Raw genomic sequence first — 23473 nt, forward strand, 5'->3', positions numbered from 1 at the left:
CTCATCTCATTTTCTGATCAACTCTGATTTACAGACACGTTGATTTTTTTTGGCGGGGGGGAAGGTGCTGAAACCCGGGAACAAACCGACAAGTTGATTTTTCAACTGAACTCTCCTCAGCGATGTTCTCAGTTGATTACACATTGTCTACAAATTTTCTCACCTCCACATATTTTACCAAACCATTTTTTTTTTCTTGGTGTGTTAGTTAGGACCTATAGAACAATACCGAGTAGCTGTAATAAAGGCAGATATCCTAAGGCTTGTTCCTAAATTTAATGGGAAGGGGTCTAATATTTTACTAACTACTGCTTGCTTAGGTCTCTCATCAAATATACCCTTATGATATTAAAGGTATTTCATTCTATTGTTAGGTGGTTAAGGGTCCTCCATATCCTGTAAATATGAAATGAAGACTAATTTCTACAAATGCTTTTTGTATATCTATAGAGATGATTAACTGATTTTCTTCTTGAAATGTCTGATAAGACAGCAAGTGGTCAGTAAACTTAATTATTATTATAATAAAATTTAACAATACTAAAAAATTTCTTCTTTGCAGTTCAGGAATAAATCCTATTTGGACACAATGAATAATTCTTTCAACACTGCTGAATAGGACTCGCTAATATTTGATTTAAGATTTGTGCATTTAAGGTTGAATAACCTGTACAGCTTTTTCTTTTTTGTAGTCTCCTTATTCACTTTCAGTAATAAGGTTATGCTAGCCTTGGATATTTCCCAAAAGCAATATGGATGTTTTGTTTCTGAGTTCAAAGTTCTCTATAAAGCGTTCACTTTAATTTGCTAATTATGAAATCTTCTGTATCTTCCTTTTTATTGCCTGGTCAGTCATTACATCTGTGAGGGACGTCTATGATTGTGAACTGTGTGTTTCACCTTGTACTTCTAACCATTTTCCTTTATATGATGTGAAATTATGCCATTAGTGATTGCTGTAACTTCTTAACAAAATATCAATTATCACTGTTGTTCATTCTCTATTTATAGTCTACTGCCTAATTTTGATCATCTTCTATTTATAGTCTACTGCCTGACATTAATTTTGCTACTGTCCATTAGTTTTTATACTTCACACTCTTTCTCAGAAAAACTTAAGAACATTCAGAGAAATATGTATTAATACTCATATCGCTTTCCAAAACCAAATGCAGGTTATAATAATCCAAGCTACAGACTTACCACTTTATGTATGTCCTGATCTTAACTGTTTTAAATAATAAAAACTTCTGTTACTTCAAGAAATACATAAGAAGAGGAAAAAGTTTAGCAGCCTGAATACTGTGGATGAATGTGACACTATGAATAAATGCCATCTTTTGCATGCAGCTTCCATGATAGCCTGTAATGACTCTGGTATATTTTACCCCTGTGTGATCCCCTTATCCTATCAGGGCTGACTTGGGTGATCAAGAAAATCAGAAAGTGACAATATCTGATTTCTAAGGCTAAGTCATAAAGGCACTTCAAGGTTCTGCTTGGGTCTCTTGGATGGCTGGCTTCAGGGAGGAGAATTAGCCACCAGGACGCAAGGACAATTGTGTGGTAAGGTCCATGTGACACATTTCCCCATGTATTAACAGAGGAAATCAACTTGTCAGCCTTGTGGAAGAAGAGCATACCAACAGCTTGGAAATACACTTTCCAGCCCCAGACAAACATTAGATGATTGACACCCCAGCTGACATCTTCACAACCTCATGAGAAACTCTGAGACAAAACTACCCAACTGACCCTCACCTAAATCTTTAACCCACAGAAACCAGGAAAGAGAATGAATTGTTAGTGGTTGTTTTAGCCACTAAGTTTTAAGATGTGTTATGTAGCATTAAGTAACTAATACACCATTTTACTGAACTTGTAAAGAAACAACACTGAAGTTTAAAAATCAGGTTCCTCTTAAAAAACATTAAAGTTAAATACTTTTAACTATCTTCTCTAATTTGTGGAGATTATTTCTGTAAGAGTTGGCTAACTTACACGGCAGACTACAATGAAACATGGGACATGAGTACAAACGTCAAGTGCCTTCTCACAATGCCCCCTGTTCAAGATGCAAGCAGTCAGAAGGCTTTGGGAGCTACAGGAATAGCATATATATGCCATTTACACTCGGCATCTGGTTTGTGACTTAGCTAAAATGTGAAACATTAGAGGAATTTTCTTTTTCTTTTTTTTAAAAGATTTTATTTATTTGACAGAGAGAGAGATCACAAGTAGGCGAAGAGTCAGGCAGAGAGAGAGAGAGAAGCAGGCTCCTGCCAAGCAAAGAGCCCGATGCGGGGCTTGATCCCAGGACATTGAGATCATGACCTGTGCTGAAGGCAGCGGCTTAATCCACTGAGCCACCCAGGCGCCCCTAGAGGAATTTTCTGCTTAATTTTATCCTCTACCTAATGATGCTCATTAGCATTAGTGATCCCAAGCTAGTTGGGAAAGGGAAGAGTAAGCCTGAACCACTAAAATTACTAGTAATTCTAATAATGGCTTTAGAAAATTAGTTTGTTTTTGTTTCTCCCATTATTTTCACCAGCTCTTTACAAAACAGGACTCTGAAAACCAACATTAGCATTTATCAAGCAATTTATTTTGCTTAAAATGTATTACCCATGACAGGTACAGATTAAAACATTCAAGCTGTGAGAGATAATTTAATTCCACCTCTGTCTGAAGAGGTTTACCATTTGAGTAAGGGACTCAATACTTGCTTAATCAATATCCTTGGGAGTAAGTCACATGTAACTTGTCCTTGACAATTAAGATTACTCCCTAGGTAAGACACATCTGGAAAAAGGTAAGAGCAAAACCTCTTGACTTAGCTACTGAGCTAAAACACTTGGGTTTCAAAACATTTCCTTGAGGTGTATCACATAAAAATGATCATCTCTTAATTACATCTTTCACATAAATCCAAGTATGAAGGCAGGTATTAAAATAAGCCTACAATTTAATTTTGCTCTACATTTCGAACTTTAACTTATTTCTATGTTCACCTACATCTAAAAACTGACTTTCAATTTTAAGTATAAAATTTTACAGCTTTTCAAAACTATTTATTCTTTATCTTCAATTTAAACTTAAGAATCACACGATCTTTATTTCAACTCTAATGTACCCATTAAAGGTACGGGAGAAGTCCAAATGAATTTAATGTAATCAAAGGACTTAAAGGAGGAAAGAAAAAAAAAAAAAGATGGTTCTACAAAAGAAAACTGACACTATCTCAAGCGGAGAAAGACAACTATCATATGATCTCCCTGATATGAGGAAGTAGTGATGCAACATGGGGGCTTAAGTGGGTAGGAGAAGAATCCATGAAACAAGATGGGATAGGGAGGGAGACAAACCATAAGTGACTCTTAATCTCACGAAACAAACTGTGGGTTGCTGGGGGGAGGGGGGTTGGGAGAAGGGGGATAGGGTTATGGACATTGGGGAGGGTATGTGCTTTTGGGTAAATTGGAAGGGGTGGTGAACCATGAGAGACTATGGACTCTGAAAAACAATCTGAGGGGTTTGAAGTGGCGGAGGGGTGGGAGGTTGGGGTACCAGGTGGTGGGTATTATAGAGGGCACGGCTTGCATGGAGCACTGGGTGTGGTGAAAAAATAATGAATAATGTATTTCTGAAAATAAATAAATTGGAAAAAAAAAAAAAAAGAAAACTGACACTATCAAACTGGTATGTAACTAGCCTAAGGACAGATGCAGAAATCAATGAAACAGCTCAGAGCGCAGAAACAGACCCACACATATATGGTTAAATGATTTTTTTTCATAAGGGTGCCAAGGTAATTTAAAGGGAAAAGAACAAACTTTCTGACAAATGATAATGGAAATGAACAACTATCTGTGTGTGTGTAAGGGGGTATAAATCTTCATTTTTATGTATTTATTTTTTTAAGCAAACTCTACCCGCAACATGGAGCTTGAACTCATGACTCTGAGATCGAGTCATATGTCCTACTGACAGAGTCAGCCAGCCACCCCAAGCAGGGGAAGTAATTCTTAATCCTTAATCTTAACCACATAAAAAAATTAATCTGAAACTGATCATAGACTTAAATGTGAAAGCTAAAACTAAAAAGCCACTTAGAAGAAAATACAGAAGAAAATCTTTGTGACCTCAGGGTAACCAATAATCTCTTAGCTATAATATCGAAAGAATTAACTATAAAAGGAAAGAAGTGGCAACTGGACTTTTATCAATATTAAAAACTTCTGCTCTTCAAAAAATGTCATTTAAAGAAAATTAAAAGGCAAATGACAGACTATTCACAGCACACAGGTCTGACAAAGGATTTGTATCTAAAATTTATAAAAAACCTTTTAAACAAGTAAAGATAAGGACACTTCACCAAACAAGACATGTAAGTGGCACAGGAACACAGAAAGGATGCCCAACATCTTTAGAGTCAAGGAAAGGCAAATTAAATCCACAATGAGATACAATTACACTTACCAAGTTCAACAGTTAAAAGACTTATCACATTTTTTAGAAGATGTAGGGCAACTGGAACTTCTCTATACACTGCTAAAAGGAATGTAAAACAGCACAACATCTGGGACACCGTATGGGTCTCTTAAAGAAGTTTAACACATCTCTCTATTCCTAAAAGCCTAAATCTGAAAAGAAGCTAAAGCCCCTCAACAGGTGAATGGGACTCAACAATGAAAAGGAATGAACTACTGAAACTATACACACACTAACATGGGCAAATCTCAGAAATGTGATGTGAGAGAAACTGGACAACAGCAACACATACTCTAGGATTCCACTGATCTGAAATTCTAGTAAGGTAGCGCTGACCTATAGTGACACAAAGCAGATCACTGGCAGTCTGAGCACAGGGGGAGGGATCTGACTGCAAAGGAGTATAAAAATTTAGGGAGTAATAGTCCATACCTTGACTGTGATGGCACTTATACAAGTGCATAGAGCTATAAAACTCATCAAATTATGCACTCAGATGGGACATGTTTTTTCATGTAAAACTTATGGTTCCATAAAGTTAATTTTTAACAAACTAAATGAAATGTGACCTAATATGTGTATGGTGTTCATAAAGTTCATAAACTGTTCATTACAGTTTTATGCTGTTTTCTCAAACAGTATTCAAAGGTTACTTAATACTAACAACAGTAATAATAATACTCAAATAATAACAATTTACGGGTTACTCAAATAAGCAACACTCTAGTAACAGGTGAGAATCAGAGAAAATACAATGCTTAAAATCTATACAACCAAACCATACCTCAAACGTGTATTTTTCTCTATTATTAAAGAGCATTAATATGGTCATCTGGAAAGTGGAGACCTGCAATATGTGCTTCCGCGTATTAGAGCCAGTTACTTGTGCCCCTCCAACACCAACTTCGGATCCATCTTCCTGTTTCATTAGTTAAGAAACATAAACAAGATAAAATTATCTCCTGATAACTTTAACTGTATGTTTTTCAAAGATAAGCACTATATTATCCAACTCTTCCCTTAGCAAAACTACATAACTAATTTCTACATGAAAAGGAAATGTCACTTAAAAAATGGGTATGTGTATGGATGGGTATGTACATACACACACACACACACACACACACACTAAATTTCTGTTAAAGGACTGTCCTTTTTTCCCTCATTATGAACATTTTAATGTATCTGATAAAATGAAGCAACATAACTTATCGTTACAGCTGTAATTATTTTAACAGTACACAATGGGATAATGGATTTAAAAGATAACACTGCCATTTTATAAGCTCCCAAAAGTAGTAGGGGTTTCCTTCAGTGTGGTCTGATCACAGCAAGAAATCAAATAACAGCACAGGATGGAGGGAAAACCTCTGCCATCCTTAAGCCTGTTCCTGCTCTATGATTTAAGTACAAAATAGAAATTTAAGTCTTCAGTAATTAACATATGAACTGTTTTTAAAACCCAGTGATCTGCTTAATAAAACTTCAAAAGAAAACATGGTTATCTAGGGAAAAACCCTCTCCTCTAAAACAAAAGCTTCAAGTAATTAAAAGCTGAGTTTTTTGTATCCTTAACTTTCCCACTTACACTCAAATGTATAGCAGTGTCAAACATTATTCAGTAAATGAATTGCAAAGAATACTTCCCATTTCAATTAAATAAAAAAATCAAAATGTGTAGACATTGACATATGAAGCCAGTAGCACTTTTATTAAAATAAATAAAACTTATTTGCTGCCTAAATAACAACTTGGATATTTTTTCTTAATGTTTTTCTAAGAGCTTTTTATTATTTTTCTATGTGAAGGCAAATGACTTTGATTTGATTTAAACGCAAGCAATGAAAGTAAATTATCGGTCTAAACCTCACAATTTTTGATATAAAAAAATTACATTTTTAAACAAAGGCAATTCATTAGTGCCTTGCTAATTTTTATAATAATCACTTTACTAGTATGTTGCTTATCTCACAAATCTTGTTAATTTTCCTGGTTTTGATCTATTGGAAGTAAGGATTATAAAAGACTGAGAATTTTGAAAAGGGACAGTTTATTATCTTATGCAATACTGTCTCAAATTTAATCTTATAAAGAAAATGCACAATTGTATTATATATTCCTGAAGGAAGGCTACTGATACAGTCTTCATACTGTCCAATGAAGCTAGCCAAATTGAGAGAACAGAAGTTAACGCCAGTTTCCCTTTCAGAGTATTTCAAACAAGTAGGGAAATTCTTAGGAAAAATACATTATTTATCCAGATCAACAAAAACCAGCAATGAGTTCTATAAACTAACTTTAATTTACTTTATGTAAGTATGTTCAAATTATCAATATTTACCTTTTTAACTGGTCCATAAAATGTAGCATTGAGATCTGCAGAACCCATATGATGCTGGAGTGTGAGCTGTCGACCACTGTGTTTGGCTAAGTAAAACCTTTAGCAAATCAAACCAGGTTTTAGAGAATCATGTAATTTATACATTTGGAATTATAAACTACAGGATAACAACCCTTAGTAAGCATCTCTGTGTAAGAGAAACATTAATCTCTATTAGTATCCTTTGCCCCTTGGCCTACTGCTCATCTGCTACTATCCATAAGATCACTTTTCTCCATAGTAACCCAGCCATGAATTTGCTCTAAGCCAGGGGCAGACATCCACAATGCAAACTATACTAAAAATGGAAAACGGTTCTCTTCCAAGAGTTTATGTAACTCATTTTTATATATTAAAAACCATAAAGAACAATTTCTCCTTTTGAACATGAGGTAAGAAATGGAGTAAATTCATCCTCAATCAAGGACACACTTATGCCCAAGTTTATTTCAACTCTGGACAATTTTTGTACTTACAAAGTTTGATCTATGTTTACCTTCTGAATATCTCAAAAGCATGTCTCGGTGCTGGCGGGATGTTACACTTTGGTGTGGCTGACTGAGTGGGCCAATATCCTGTTGTGAGCACCCGGACTGTGAGATCAACACCACCTAAAGATACCTGTATGAAAGATAAAAAAGATGTCTCCCTCAAATTAACTAGAATTTGTTTTCCATTCCATATAGAGACTGCATTAGAGCTATCCAAGTATTCAGCTCCATGTCCAATATCTAACAAATAAATCTTCTTAAAGATGACATCAGTGTTTTCAAAATTTTAACTATCCTGGCAAATACCCTATATTGCTTAAAATGCTGATTTTAAAATAATGACCAAAGGAGAGCTCTTAGCATACAAACGAAGGCTTACTGGTGTCACTGAGAAGAGTGAAGTTTTGACCCTTACGGGTTTTTTAGATAAAATGTCAATGGGCCCTATCAGTATCATTTTAGAGAGAATTCTGAACGTTTCATTTTAAGGATATTAAATATTTTTATTTATTTAAATATTTTAAATATTTTACCATCTTAACTACCCATTTCTAATATCCCGTTCCCATTTCAACTACAATGATCAAAACTTCCATGTTTTCATATGTAGTTCTTAATTTAACCACCTCTGCATAGGGCACTGCAGATCTAGTTCTACACAGTGTGCTCTAAAAATACTGGATAACTGATAACCACCTCTACAAAATATATGCTAGTATTACGGTCACAGTTAGATGTTTCCTTCTTTATGTATAAATTTTTAAGAAAACTAGAAAGCACATTGTAGGAATTCCTCAGGGTGAAATATTATCTTTACTATTGATATTCATAGCTTGTTCTAACCATTTTTCTGTATTTACCTAACCTGGGTGATTAGTGATGCAGATTTTTTTAAAGGGACAGTTAAACTTCATAAATATCAAGAAGTATGCTACACTCAGATTCTTCACAAGTACCTACACTAAGTAACTACTCAATTTTAAAGATGTTGGCAGGGTGGGGTGGGGGGCCGAGCGCCCGGGTGGCTTAGCTGGTTAAGCAGCTGCCTTCGGCTCAGGTCAAGATCCAGGAGTCCCAGGATCAAGCCCCACCTCGGGCTCCCTGCTCTGCCTTCACCCCATTCGTGCTCCCACTCTCTCTCTTTGTTAAATAAGTAAATAAATAAAACAGAAGTTGACCTAGTAACCTTAGATGCCGTGGAGGAGAGAGGGCCACAGGAGAGACTCTTAGATGATGAGCAGAGAGAGGTTGGCAGTGGGAGTTGGTGCATTTTCAAGTGGCAGTAATGGTGTCACAACTTGATTCAGTCCACCCAAGACAATACAGTTTTTTCTCCTTTCTCCCATGTACCCACATAGCTTGCTCTCTAAACTTCAAATCTTTCCTCAAAATGTCAGTTTTTAGAGGACGCCTTCCCTGACCACTATGCCACTACAATTTTCCTCCATATTTTCTAACCCCAGGTAAGGTGCTATGTGCTTGCTTGTCATCTGTCTCCGGATGAGAATGAAGTTCCATCATGGAAGGGAATGAAGTCTCTTCTATTCTCTGCTGTATACCTAGTGCCCAAACAATGTTCGGCATGGAAAGCACTTAACGAGTTATTTGTTAAATGGAAAAAAACCAAAAACGACCTCAAAGAACTATTGCTTTAGTTGTTTCGATTTCCTCTTCCTGTAGCTTTTTAAGCAATATTTTGAAGACATTCAACTTATTTGCAAAGATAGTACATGACAGGGGCAAGTATACAGAGACTGAGGTATCAGAAAAGTCTGCTGTGATGTGATACGACTTGCTGATATAAATAAACAAAAATATAATAGCAAGCCTGGTTTCCCTGCCCCTGTTCCAGTTTTTAAAATAAAAATGCAAGAAAAAAATGGACTACTACTTAAAACTTCCTTCAGCATAATAATTAAGATTTATCAAAATAAAATATACCACAAATATTACTTGAATTTTAAGAAACCATGTGTTCTATTAGTTCGAAAAGTAAATGGAAGAGCCACTATCTTGATATATTGCAATAGGTCAAAAGCACTTAATAAAGTTAGAGAAAGGTCTGCTTGAGGACTGGTGATATTTTAAAAAGACTCCAAGATTTCAGAAAGCTCAGTATTTGTTCTGATTATTTTGCCTCTTGTCATCAAATGTTCCTAATGCAGATTAAGGCTTAAAAAGACTCACAGATTAAGATACTTAGCATAAACAATTATAAAAAGCCAGCAACTACAGGCAAATAATGGCCTTACAGTAAGTGGAAACTGCAAGCTGATTAACAGATATGTAACTTTGAGAATCTTGATAAGCACTCTATTTACAGCAGTTAACAAATTATTAAATAAATATTCTACCATAGACTATAAGATATACTTGGGTTATTAAGATAAATGAAAAATTCACAAACTTTATAACAGAAAATAACAAAGGCAAACAGGATCTGATAAAATCATCATGCTAAACAACTAACCCATTCCCCTTTTTTAAAATGAGCAACAGTAACGAAGTGGTCAACAGTGAACATCATAATTTTCTTATAAAAAGACCTTCACCGATCACAGACAAGGTAATTAGACACTTAAATATTGAAGAGTAAGACTGTTAAACCCATCCAGGAACATATCTCTTACAGATGGTTTATTTCAACAAAATATTTACTCAGACCAGGTTGTATCCCTATAGCACTTAGTAAGTGTAGGATTAGTGTAAGAAAAAAATCAACAGGAACAATAATGCCATCACATGAAAATATAAGTATATTAATGTATCAGATAGCATTAAGTACAAATCTCTAAACTATCTAAAAAAGAAAAAAAGCATCTAGGATAACCACATTATACACTTCATGCCCAAGATTTCTATTTGTCACAGACTTGTATCTTTCCTGCTCTCAGCCCTTGTCCACAATAAACTTTTATGAGGCAAATTATGTTAACTATTTACAATGGGGAAAGACCAGAAGTCCCTGAGTCAGAATGCCTGCCTACACACACACACAGACACACAAAGACACACACACACACACACACACACAGACATCTATTTCTATAGATTTAGGTATTTTCGGGTGCCTTGGTGGCTCAGTGGGTTAAGCCGCTGCCTTCGGTTCAGGTCATGATCTCAGGGTCCTGGGATCGAGTCCCGCATCAGGCTCTCTGCTCAGCAGGGAGCCTGCTTCCCTCTCTCTCTCTCTCTGCCTGCCTCTCTCTCTGTCTACTTGTGATCTCTCTCTGTCAAACAAATAAATAAAATCTTAAAAAAAAAAAAAGAATTACGTATTTTCACACAATATGTCTGTGTTGAGACTGGGAGCAGTGTAAGCGATGGTTTCATACCTTATTATCAAAGGAATGGGGGTACCCTGGGAGACTCAGCTGATTAAGCATCTGACTCATTTTTAATTCAGTTCATGATCTCAGGGCTGTGCCCAGGCCCCTGTCAGGCTCTGTGCTGGGCATGGAGCCTGCTTAAGATTCTCTCTCTCTCCCCACCTCTGCCCTTCCCCACCAACGACCCCTGCCCTGCATGCTCTCACTCGCTCGCTCTCAAAAAAAAGAGAGAGAGAGAGAGAGAGAGAAGAAAATCAGAGGAATGACCTCCAATTTTTTAAAATGGCTGTTACAAGTCTTAATTATGAAGTTGTATATGGTAACTTGTGAAAGAAAACTTTTAAAGAAAAACCTGTGGAGTTCTTTAAACTTAAGGTGAAGCTGAAAAACAGTTAAAAAAAAAAAGAAAAAAAAAGAAACGAAACAAAATTCTGAACATTAAATTCTCACAAAAACCCTATGGACTCCAAAGCCATGTAAGTTGTAGCTTTACTGCCCTTCTGGGAGTTACAATACAAAACCATATTTATAACACACTAATGTCAGCATTTTTATACCCTTGTTCATCTCTCATAGGCTCTGAGAACATGAGACCCCTTTATGCTGATCGTCTTACAGAGGAGAACACTGAAGTACATAGAGGAAGGTCAGGTAACAATTCTACGATCTCACAATCCTAGGGGGTAAAGTGAGAGGAAGAGTACTAACTAAACGGAGCAAGCTTGCCCAGGCCCTGTCTTCTTTCCACGATCTATAATGGTTATTAACAGTGGGATCAGTCTATTAAATTTTCAGCACATTCCCTCAAGTGGAGAGGATAAACTAAGTTCTAGGAGAATAAGAAAAAAATATTTTAACATTAACAGTTAAAAAAAGGGAGGGGCTTATATGGGGGAGAAATTAAGGTATAAACAGACAATACAAATATTGCCACTAATAATATTTAAAGAAATGATACCAGCTCATGATACCAGCTTCCTTTGGAGGAAATGCCCATTATAAGACTTCACAAAGATACATACACATAAGTAGAAATTAATGGAGAATCTTACCCCAGTTGCCTGTAGATGCTGCCTGAATTCATCCATAGTTGTGTTTGAGATGCTCATATCCCTAAACATTCCTTCCAGTTTTGACGTGAACTGACATCCGCATTCAGTCTGTGGAAGAAAAATGCAAATATACAAAAATAAACAATGGATTTTTCTATTTGCAAATATATGAAGAAGTAAATTCTTCATGTAACTGACAGCCTTCCTAAATCTTTCCAATAGCTGCACTACACCTATGGCTACCAAACTTCAGTGTGTTTAAGAGTAACCCATGGATTTTATTTTAAAATGCAGGTTCACACTCTTTTGGGGATCCCAACACACTCACTAAAGGCACGGAACAACCCTCCGTGTTGAATAGGCAGCTCAGGTGATATTGTGAAATCAAACTAAATGGTGATACTCCCTTCCTATATCCCTCACACTAATCCTCCTCCCCAGATCTCTGTGAATGTGTCCTGCCACATCAAGAGGAATTCCAGCAAACTACGAATGTCCCAGAACATAAACTTAAGTGCAACATGCTCAAAAAACCAAAGCTTTATTAATGTACAGAAATAACCATTTTAAATCAATTAAATATTTTCTAATCACATTGTGGCGTTCAATCATGTGATAAACATTAGTTAGGGGCACAACATTCTAGCTTATACACACCTTACCTTTAACTTAGATATCATATTTTTTTCAGAGTCATCAGAAACACTTTTATTTGTGAGAAGTCTCCTTGCCAAGTGTTGTTTATAATAACGTTCAAATACATCTTTTTCTTGCATAAACCTAAAAAGGACCATTGCCTTATCCAATATTGTTTCTACTTCTTGTTCCGTTAGCTGCAAAATCAATGAAAAGACAATTTAATAACTACGAAACTTTAGTTCTAAAAAAATAGCACCACAGTTCATCTGCTGTTTAAAAACAGGACGGGGTACCCGGGCGGCTCAGTGGGTTGGGCATGTGATTTCGGCTCAGGTCATGATCTCAGGGTTGTGAGACTGAGTCCTGCATTAGGCTCTGTGCTAGGCTTGGAGCCTGCTTGGGGTTCTCCCTCTCCCTTCTCCTTCTCCCCTACCCACCCCCAAAAACAAAAACAAGACTGGACAACCATGTAAATAGTCTAGTTGAGATGTTGTCAGGAGGGACCTAGTTTGAGAACGTGCCTCTTAGAGTAGCACCACTCCTGTACATCCTCATCTAGTGCAGTATGGATCAGGGACTGGAGTTCCCTTCCCTAGAGGACTACCACTGAAGGAGCAAATAAGGGGATACTGGCTGGATTAAAGGATCACTAAGAACAAATGAAATGAAATTCTTTTTTTTTTTTTTAAAGATTTTATTTATTTGAAACCAAGCAAGTGAGAGAGAGATCATGAGCTGGGTTGGAGGGTGAGGGTCAGAGAGAGAAGCTGATTCTCCACAAAGCAGGAAGCCCTACGTGGGGCTCCATCCTAGGACCCTGGAATTGTGACCTTAGCCGAAGGCAGAGGCTTAACCAAATAAGCCACCCAGGTGCCCCTGAAAGGAAATTTTAATCACAAAAAAGAATCTTACAATGCTTTTTTATAGCATTTAGGCAGAAACTAAAAAGTAAAAGACAGGCATTTTCCTATCAGCTCTTCTGTGCAAACAGAAGAGTAATAATTGGTTATTTAATTAAAACTAAAAAGGCCTCTGTTCTTTTATTTTTTTTGTTCTTTTCTTTTAAATAAGGGTAAAATGATATTGTAGCAGATTTTATTAAGCATACATTTAAAAATATGAAGACTAAATGGATGTTCTTTCCTATTGTGATCTTCTCGTTTCTTCATTGTTATAATTGTTATGGCTGACTGGAAAACCTATGGCCATTTGCCGTTTTCCCTTCTGTTTCACATATACTAAGATGAAGTTAACAAGACCAATGTATGTGTGATCACAATATGCTTAATTTGATTTTCTTTGCTGTAGTAAGCTCCAAGATCCCAGATACATAATAAAGGCTTTCAAACTAGTTTCTGGTAGCAACTCTAATCTACTCCTTCACATTCTTGGTATCCAAGTACTATTGTTTGATACGTAACTCCCAGAACCAGATGACTGCAAGCAACATTCCATGCTATGATAGTTGTCTTCTAGTTCCCTGTTATCTCTACAGCATATCAAACCCTCACAGTCCATAGACTGCTGAACAATTGTGGCTGTGTAGCTGTTTGGTTCTGATGTAAATTATACATTAAGTGAAATGCCAAAATACTTTTAACCATTTCAGATACCTTAAACAATCCTTTTCAAACATCACAGCACACATTTAAAGCACAGCAAAGGAACAGGCTTTATTTCATACCTACAACATGTCCTATTTTTGTATTTCCTAATTTTATATACAATTTAAAATCTACAAATAAAACATAATGTGTTTTCAAATGCTTTAATACTTACCCCTTTGACTCCCTTCTTCAGCTTATCATCAATAAATAATGAGAGGTATTCAGGGGACCTGGAGTTGAGGTTGAGAAAATACTCAAAGTCACCCGCAATAGTTTGTTTAAAGAGCCGGTCATTATTGAACGATTCCTGGAGGAAGCGATCAAACCTACTCTTCAGATCCAATAAGCCCTTCCAAATAGAAACAAAGAAATTCAGGATACATTATATAATAATTTTCTTTTTATAAACAATACACTTACTATCAGGTATATTTATCTAATCTTGCTGGTAATAAATGGGTGCATGCGGTGTTAAACTTATAGGTTCTGTATTATTATTTTCAAGACTTATCTAAGCCCATATTAAACATGTCAGCAATGAGGGAAATAGTCCATTTTCCATTTATGTATTACTCTATTGAAGATGAACTAAAGAACCTCTGTGCTATTTCCCCACAACCTTCTTTGTCTTGATTGAATGAGTAAAGCCTAAAAAAATCAGCTTTAAAAAGCAATTATTTAAAGTGAAATATGAAAAACTTGAGGCATAATTTATTCATAGTATTGCTTGAAAACACAACATTTTCAAACAGAAAGTATTTAACTGAAAATAGTTACTTTTTTCTCATACCCCAAAGTACAGGAACATTAAAGCATATAAAAAAGTAGTGATTTTCATTCCTGAAACAATTTAAACAAGGTCTTCATCAAACAGGTTAATGAATGAAAAGTAGCAGTTTGGTTCCCTGATATAAAGATACATACTTGGCAAAATCCTAAAATATTTAGGATAATTACATATACTACATTTTTCCATTGGGAAAATTAAGAATAAAAAATACAAAATACAGCTTAGGAAAAGTGAACTTCTTATTAGCATGTGTCAAAATTATTTTATCACAGACTTAATTCGCTTACCTGGATATAGTCAACAGGATTCTTTCCTTCACCTTCCTCAGAAACAAGGGCTTTACCTTGCTCCCTCAAATAGGAACTCATACACTCACACATTGTTTTCAAGCCATTTGGCACACGACTAAATAACTTGTACATGCAAGCAAGGTCTGCAATCAGAAAGAACATACAAATTGACTACATTAAGAATTAAGAAAAAAATGTGAATGTTTATTCTGACTTGTGAATTTAAAGAAGCTTACTTTTCAACTTTTCACTACCACTTGCTGATCATGTAAAAAATTACCAAAAACACCCAGCAAAACAGACAAAAGGAAAAAAATTAGGCTAAAGATTATTGCAACTTACGAAATACAGCTTTCAGATAAGATGCTTTGAGGGCATCAATATGTCTGAAAACATTTTACTTCACATGGAAGACGCCCATACAGCATAATAAAAAAGCCACACAAAAAAATGAAAACTGCAGCTTTGAGTTCCTACACAATTCTAATCTAAAGTCCAGTAATAATACACAGTATCTATCAAAAGAATAATTTCAATTATTGTGTAACTAGTAGTCAACATAATAAAAACCAATTAAAAATCTTACAGATCTTTTTGGGTATGTCTATCTCAAAGTTCAAACAACATGACAATAAATAAAATATACTAGAATTTATTTCATTACACACCATGACAAAGTTTATATGAAACTTTTAGCATATATTCCTATTCCTTAGTATTTCACTCAAAGCAATCCCTAATATTTCCCAGGTGATTTCCTAGGCCAAGACCTGTATTTTTAAAAAAGTGGTTTATCTCACTATATTCTTCTTTATTTATTTATTTATTTATTTATTTTTTAAGCCCTAGGGGTACAGGTCTGCGAATCGCCAGGTTCACTATATTATTCTTATTTAGAATGAGTAATTCTGGATTCTGTCCATTTTTTCTATTATTTTTTACAATATTAAAATGTGGAGGTAAAATACTGCTTTCCTGTTATGTCTGCTGTTTCGAGACTGTGTCAAAACCATACAATGATATAAAAAGCTTTATAATAGAGAACTTTTGAAAATGTAATTAGAATAGCAGTTTCTAGACTGGGGGCTGGGAATTTTTTTCTTGTAAAGTACCAGAGAGTAAATATTTTATAGACTTGTGGGCCATATGGTCTTGGTTGCAACAACTTCAGTTTTGCTACTGTAACAAGAAAGAAGCCACAGATAACACAGAAATGAATGGGCAAGACTACATTCCCATAAAATTTTACTTAAGGACCCTGATATCTAAAAATTCATTTAGTTTTCATATGCAGTGAAGTATTATTATTCTTTTGATTTTTCTGCCCCCTAACCAAACTGATGGTGGGCCACATTTGACGGACAGGCTATAATTTACCTATCCAGGTCTTCATTTTAACAATTATTTAGAACTTAAAACTAAAGTTGCATGTACTTAAAAAAAAGTTAGATCCAAGCTTTACAAAAAGGGCTTCTAAAATTTGTTTTAGTGACTTTCAAAGACCAAACTGTATTAAAAGTTAAGTGTTCAGCAATGTATGTCCTAAAGTAAACTACATACAGCAAATCTTACAGTTTCACATTTGGCATAAATTATAACGCCCCAAAAGTAATTTTTTTGAAGATATTTACTTTGAGAGAGAGAAAGTGCAAGCAGGAGCGGAGTCAGGGGTAGAGGGAGAGAATCTCAAGCAGACTCCACAGTGAGAACGTGAACCCAACGTGGGCTCCATCCCAGGACCCTGAGATCATGAATTAGCTGAAATCAAGAGTCAGGTGCTTAACTGACTAAGCCACCCAGGCATCCCAAGAAGGATCTTTTCAAAGGTGGGGCACCTGGGTGGCTCAGTGGGAGCCTCTGCCTTCGGCTCAGGTCATGATCCCAGGGTCCTGGGGTTGAGTCCCACATCAGGCTCTCCGCTCAGTGAGGAACCTGCTGCCTACTCTCTCTCTGCCTGTCTCTCTGTGTACTTGTGATCTCTGTCAAATAAATAAATAAAATCTTCCAAAAAAGGGGGCAACATTCTCTGGTTTAATCAAATAAATTTACATACAACTTTCAGAAGAAATAAGTAGAAATATAAGCATTTCAAAACACAAAGCAAGGACTACACTAGAGGAAGCACAGAAAACAACCTCCTTTCCCATCATCTTACTTTTCTCTCCTCTTACATCCCTCCTCCCCTTTAAATTGTTCACTTAAAAATTGTTTTTCATTCGCTGTCAAGCTCTTGGTCAACAGGCAATATGTGCTTCTTCTATAAGTAGTAGCAAAATGCCGCTAACATATCACCTAAGAAGCAGGAAAATAGCACGAGTACCATGTTTGTTTATTTTTTAATAGCATATCAGTAATTTCCAAAGTCACAGTTTTGAAGTAAAAATTCAGAAATTAAAAACAAGAACAACAGTGACTATTACTTTTACTTATAATTTCTCATAGGGAAATCATAAAATACTGTTTTTAGGAAAAAAAGGGTAAAAACCCAATAAAAATAAATGCTACAGTTATCTCAAAACTGTGTACCTTTACTTTTATAAGGCAATTCTTCTTTCTCTGAAGTCTGTAACCTCAAAGTTCCCAAAACCAATCTACTTAATCTATCTGAAATGTCACATGAAAGATATTATTTTTCCATTTCCAGCCCCCTTATCACAACTCACTCCCAAAGGAAAGCCTACAGAAATTTTATGATTGGAATGTCACATTTAGAAGAATCACACACACACAAAAAAAATCACATAGAGACTATGGAGCAATGCCGAGTCCTTGTACATAAAAAAAACAAAAAACAAAAACAGGAATGTTAGACCTCTGGGCTAAGAAAAAAGTGAGGAGACTAAAATGAAATATAGGAAAAAAGAGCCATTCAATTAACAAGAAACACCAAAAATCTTCATTAATAAAGTGTAAAGCTTTACACTTAAACCTCATCAAAGTAACAACAGTTAATAAATTAATGACACACATAACTTTAAGACTGACATTTAAATCTATTTTAATTATAGGAAAATTTTAAAAAATTACTAAGGACCTGGCAGAATTATAAAGATTTAACTGTATTTCAATTGCTGACACTTACCTTCTGTCTTTCCATTTTTCAACATATGTACTAGCCCAGAATTTTCCATTTCTACTATGGTTTTCATGTGCTTGGAAATGAGCTCCCTCTCAACCACCTTTACTATTGGCTCTTCAGTTGATTTGTCAAGGCAGTGCATCACCCGTTCTATTTCTTCATTAATTCTAGCTTCTACTTTCTTTATATATACTGAAGCACTGTTTTCTGCTAAAAATTTCTGGCTTTCCATCTGCAAATAAAAAGCACGTTTTTTGCTTTTTTTTTTTTTTTTTTTTTTTTAAATAGAGAAGCAAAATGTGTTTCTTCTTTTAACTGGGTTTCTATAATATTTATCCCAAGCCAAGCTAAATATCATAAGCACTATTAATATTTTATAGTTTATCATACATATCCACATAGTCTGAATTATATCCTTGAAAGCACTTATCACATAAGAGACATCAATACATTATCCTTAAGCAGTGTTTTTTCAAACTTTGCCAATGTACTTCAAATAGCAGAAAAAGTAAACACATGCCATTAAGGGTCAAAAGTACAGAATGAAGTATCTGACCCCAAATCAGAGTGGAAGTGTCTTTTTTGACTTGTTTTATGTATAATTAGAAAGACTCATCATGTTTATCATAGTTCTGCTGACATACTGGTAGTTACGTTAAGTCCAACTGCCACCCCACTCCCAATCTCAAAGGAGTATGTGTGCGCACACACACTGAAGTTTGAGAAACAGAGTTTTTAAGTAACTCTTAATCTTGTCTGCTAACACCAGCCTTACAGAAGTTCCACTAAACTGTAAATGTTAATCCGAATTATCTTAACCTATATGATAGCAAGACTAATCAGGAATTAGTATATAATAAGCAGGAATATATCCAAAGATTTACAAAACAGAAGACATCTTGATATAAAATTTAATACTTCCCACTTTCTTACAAAAAGTAGTTTTAATCCTTGAAAATAATAAAGTTTCTAAGGACATTAACACACCAAATAAAACTCTTGGTGAGACCATGTCTCCATTCACTGTTAAAAATAGTATGTATTATGTATATATGCACATTCATACACATATCAGTGCAGCACATTTTGGAATCTTGACAATTAATTTTCTACTGGTACATCTACAAAGTAATGAAGGAAATTAAAACACATGTAAAGGTCAAAAATGTTATCAAATACATCTACCATTAGTTGCTGCATTACTAGAAAATAGAGCCTGCCTCCTATAAAATTAATAGTTCATAAAGGAAGGTCCAGGCTCACCAATGCAAGCCACAAACGTCTTCCTGATGTGCAACAAACGAATTAAAAAAAAGGGGGGGGCAAGTCCATTATTTGTTTATGAGTAAATGACACCAAAACCTGAGTTCCATCTTTGTATACATCCAATGGCTCTTATGAATGACCTATACTGAACTATTAAGAACTATTCTAACTTTGTATTCCTTCATTTCTTAAAAAGCCTACTACTGGGAGTAAAAACTTTCAGTGTTCAGCTAAGTCTGTTTTAACACTATAAAGCTTATCCTACTGTAACTGAGGTTTTCAGGAGGATGCCTTGTTATCATTATCTTACTTACACTTACATTTTGTTAATTTCATTACAAATTAGTATTAGTTTAACTTCACTGTTAGCAATTTAGCTAGTTCTGGGTTGTTATACTGCAAAATTTCTAATTTCCTCATCAATAGTCTTTAAAAAATATATATATATGCACTATGAGATCATGCGCATTTCTGTACTTATTTTACAAATAACTTAATACTACCAAAAGCTTGAATAGTGAGACTTTATTAGTGATACACTGCCTGTGAATTTATGGTACCTTTCTGTACCTACCCTCCTTCTCAAACGGCCTTAGGAGAAAAGGGTCAAATGTTCAAATCAGTAGCTACCTTCGGTTACTTTGAGACCATCTTAAAAAAGCACTTATTTATATCTACACTGATTACCTGAAAAAATTCTGCAGACATTTCCAAAAAAGGAGCCTCAAAATCTTCTTCATAGACGGATCGTCCTTCGAGACCTAAAATCATTAGCATCTGGCAAGCATTTCTTATTGCGCCTCTGTCAAAAGAAGTTAAACCACCTGATAATCAAGTTACATTAAAGATTCAAGTTTAAAAAAAAAAAAAGGCAAGAAAAGTAGCTAGAAAGACCTTAAGAACATGTTTTTAAATCAAAGTGACCCAGCTCCCATCAATAACTCATTTATAACATAAGGATTTAGAGTAATTTTAATCCAAAAGTGTATCTTGACTATAGAGCCATTTATCTCAAGTTGTCCTCATACTGTTAGAACTTTAAAATCTGAAAGAAAATGCACTTAAAATGTCTAAGTATTTCTGTGCAGTTAAAAACACTATAAAAAGACTATCAGAAAGCGGTAACGAGAGAGGGGAGGCTATACTGCTTGACACGGGTATAATACGCAGCTATTCTGAGGCATTATAATTTTTTTTCCTAATCCAACGGCTTTGAGGCAACCCTACCCAAGCACCAAAGCTGAAATAAAAAGAATTTTACAAGTCTCCCTCTATTGCTCTGAGTGCAGACACACAGAGAAAGCAGTCTTCCATGCTTCAAGCCATTCTAGCTGCAGTGTCACAAAAATGATACTGCAGCCATGCAAGAAGGGGAGACAATGTGACCTAACACAAGGGGCATGGGAGAGTTGAGTACATTATGTTCAACACTTTTCTTCAAATGTGTTAAGAACGAAGGCTAGCCTAAAGCCTTTTAAAGAGAAAGACAAAGGGAACAAAAAATGTTATCTCACACAGTAAAAAAGAACAAAATGCCAGCATAAAAAATACATGAAAAACCAAAAGGGAAGACTAATGGCTGATTTGTTTTTTTAAAAGTATATTAAATAAAAGTTCAGGATGGTCTCTTCTAATAATAGGTTATGTGCTTTTAAGTTAAAATCTAGGTAACTTTATTAATTGTAAAAATGTTTTTGAGGATTTTCATTATGTCCTAGACGGTAAATCGGTTCTCAAGATATTAACCACGAAAAAAAAACCAAACATAAAAATATAAAAAGATGATTATACCGATCTACAACTTCTCCTTTCCGCTCTCTTGCAATCATGTCCAATAGCGTTTGTCGTAGGTGATCCCTAATACACCCATAACGTACAACTTGATCGCGAAAAATAATTAATCCCAAATTGTAGACATTCTCCACATTATTTTGTTGTACATATACACGGTCCTGCAGTGAAAACAAAATCATAGAAACATGAGCACAATTCCTGCAAACGTAAAAATAATCATTGTGAGCTACAATACAGAAAATAAAATTCCAGAAGCAGCCCATTTTTCAGGTGAGAAACACTTCAAACTATTTTAAGCACCATGGAATTTTTTAGCACCTCCCAAATGAAGTAAAAGTCAATCTTTACAGTTTATAACTGTACAATTTACAAACAATTGGCTATAGGTGGTCACCCATTAAACCTGAAGAAAAAAGGTGCTAGGGAACCACCACATCCAGGGAAAGGCAGGTGAGCAGAAAACAGAGGAGAAAGGTAGACAGCAAGGTAGAAACATTTTCCTTTCTCTCCAGAGCCATACCATGCATGAACATGGTTCACACTTCCTTAAATACCGTACTTAAAGAGCATATTCGGGCACCTGGGTGGCTCAGTGGGTTAAGCCTCTACCTTCAGCTCAGGTCATGATCTCAGGGTCCTGGGATCAAGCCACACATCAGGCTCTCTGCTCAGCAGGGAGCCTGCTTCCCCCCTTCTCTCTGCCTACTTATGATCTCTCTCTCTCTCTCTGTCAAATAAATAAAAATATGGAAAAAAAAGATCATATTCTATGAAGTAAAATTAAGAGCTGAATAAATAAATATCCATGTAACTTAAGCTGATTGCTTACTGGTAAATATTAAAAGGCTTTAATGCTTGTAATACAGCGGCATTGAGAACTACATAATTAGAACACCTCTAGTTATTGTCATTTCAAACAGACTCCTTGTAGTCCTCTTATTTTCAAGTTCTTGCCAACTTGATTACAGGTATGTCCTCAACTTTATAGAGCACATAAATTGCAGAATTATTCACTATGCAAGTCCTATTTTCTGCATTATTTGAAAATCCATATTTATACCAAAATACACTAGAATAAAACTACTAAGTTTTTAATTCACAAAAGGATTAGCAACAGAATTTCTTTCTGTTCTTAACCAGGATCTCTCTGGGCCTTAGTCTTAAAATGTCCAAAAATTATGAAACTATTTTGTGTTTGCTGGTACATAATACTAGCTTTCACCAGATTCTTAAAGGCATTTATGATCCCAAACCAGTTAAGAACCACTGCAAACTGTGATCCTGAAAGTTTCGTAAGGAACACTATCCTTACATGCAACACCAAGCAAAGCCACCAGGTGAACATAAACAGAAGCTCAACGGTATCAGTGATGCAACCGAAATGGCACAGACCAATAAGGGCTAACTACATTCTCCCCTAGCACCATTTTCTTCATGTGACATCACTCCCACAACCCCCTCCATTCAGCTCCTCCAGGGCACACCCCTCCTGGCTACAAGGAAAGCCACTCTTTGATTAGTATCTTTGCTGCTCACATTTCTACATTCTGTATCATCTTGGCAGAAGCTCATTTTAAAATCATGCAACTTCAATAGGTTCAGAATTTTCACAGATGACTCTCTGATAAAATTCTGTTTTTTAATTATGCTTTCATTTTTTTCCCTTTGCATAAAACTAACATGGTGGCCACATCTGGAGCCTGGGTCCTCTTCACGGAGACTCTGGTGTGGATCTTTACAAGAACTGGTGAGTTCCTGATAGGGAGACTTAGTGAACACAGTCTTTCCAAAGGTCAGGGGTAAGACAGCTGTAGGTCTTAGAAATGATACCAAAACTTGGCGAAGCTGCCCAGGGTGGCAGTGCAGCCTCTGGCTGAGGGGGAGCAATCGTCAATACCAAAGGCATCATCAGTAGCTTCCTGAGCATGGGCTGAGATGATGCCAGTACCTCTAAGGGCAGGGAGGAGGCATATACCAGCACAGAACCACAGCAGCCAATCACCTTGCATGGGACAGTGTGGCGCTTGTCGATCTTGTTCCCCCATGGGGATACTGGAAAGCTTAGACCAGGATGATGGGACCCTGGATATCCGTGGCTATTTCCTTGTAGCACTTAACCCAGACCAACGTATTCAGTCTAATGTCCGATGGCAACAAATGCCTTGAACCTGGTCTGCTGGCCGGCACAGGTCTGCTTTTGCACAGTTACTACCTTGAGAACCTCAGCCCTGAGGGATGACCCTAGGAAAAACTCAATAATCT

General features: G+C 35.8%; 1 protein-coding gene across 1 annotated transcript in view; it reads right to left on the reverse strand.

Annotated features, from left to right (window-relative positions):
• The window catches only part of CUL3 (cullin 3), a 91676-nt gene that overhangs the window by 9109 nt on the left and 59094 nt on the right, over positions 1-23473 (reverse strand). The window contains exons 4-13 of the mRNA XM_044241703.1: positions 21209-21369; positions 20105-20219; positions 18155-18383; positions 15070-15215; positions 14165-14341; positions 12409-12579; positions 11747-11854; positions 7371-7495; positions 6836-6932; positions 5279-5413 (exon numbers count right to left, since the gene is read on the reverse strand). Of these exons, the coding sequence (XP_044097638.1) occupies positions 5279-5413; positions 6836-6932; positions 7371-7495; positions 11747-11854; positions 12409-12579; positions 14165-14341; positions 15070-15215; positions 18155-18383; positions 20105-20219; positions 21209-21369 (1464 nt within the window). The remainder of the gene's footprint in view (positions 1-5278; positions 5414-6835; positions 6933-7370; positions 7496-11746; positions 11855-12408; positions 12580-14164; positions 14342-15069; positions 15216-18154; positions 18384-20104; positions 20220-21208; positions 21370-23473) is intronic.

The sequence above is a fragment of the Neovison vison genome, chromosome 3 (genome assembly GCF_020171115.1).
Source record: "Neovison vison isolate M4711 chromosome 3, ASM_NN_V1, whole genome shotgun sequence".
Classification (NCBI taxonomy): domain Eukaryota; kingdom Metazoa; phylum Chordata; class Mammalia; order Carnivora; family Mustelidae; genus Neogale; species Neogale vison.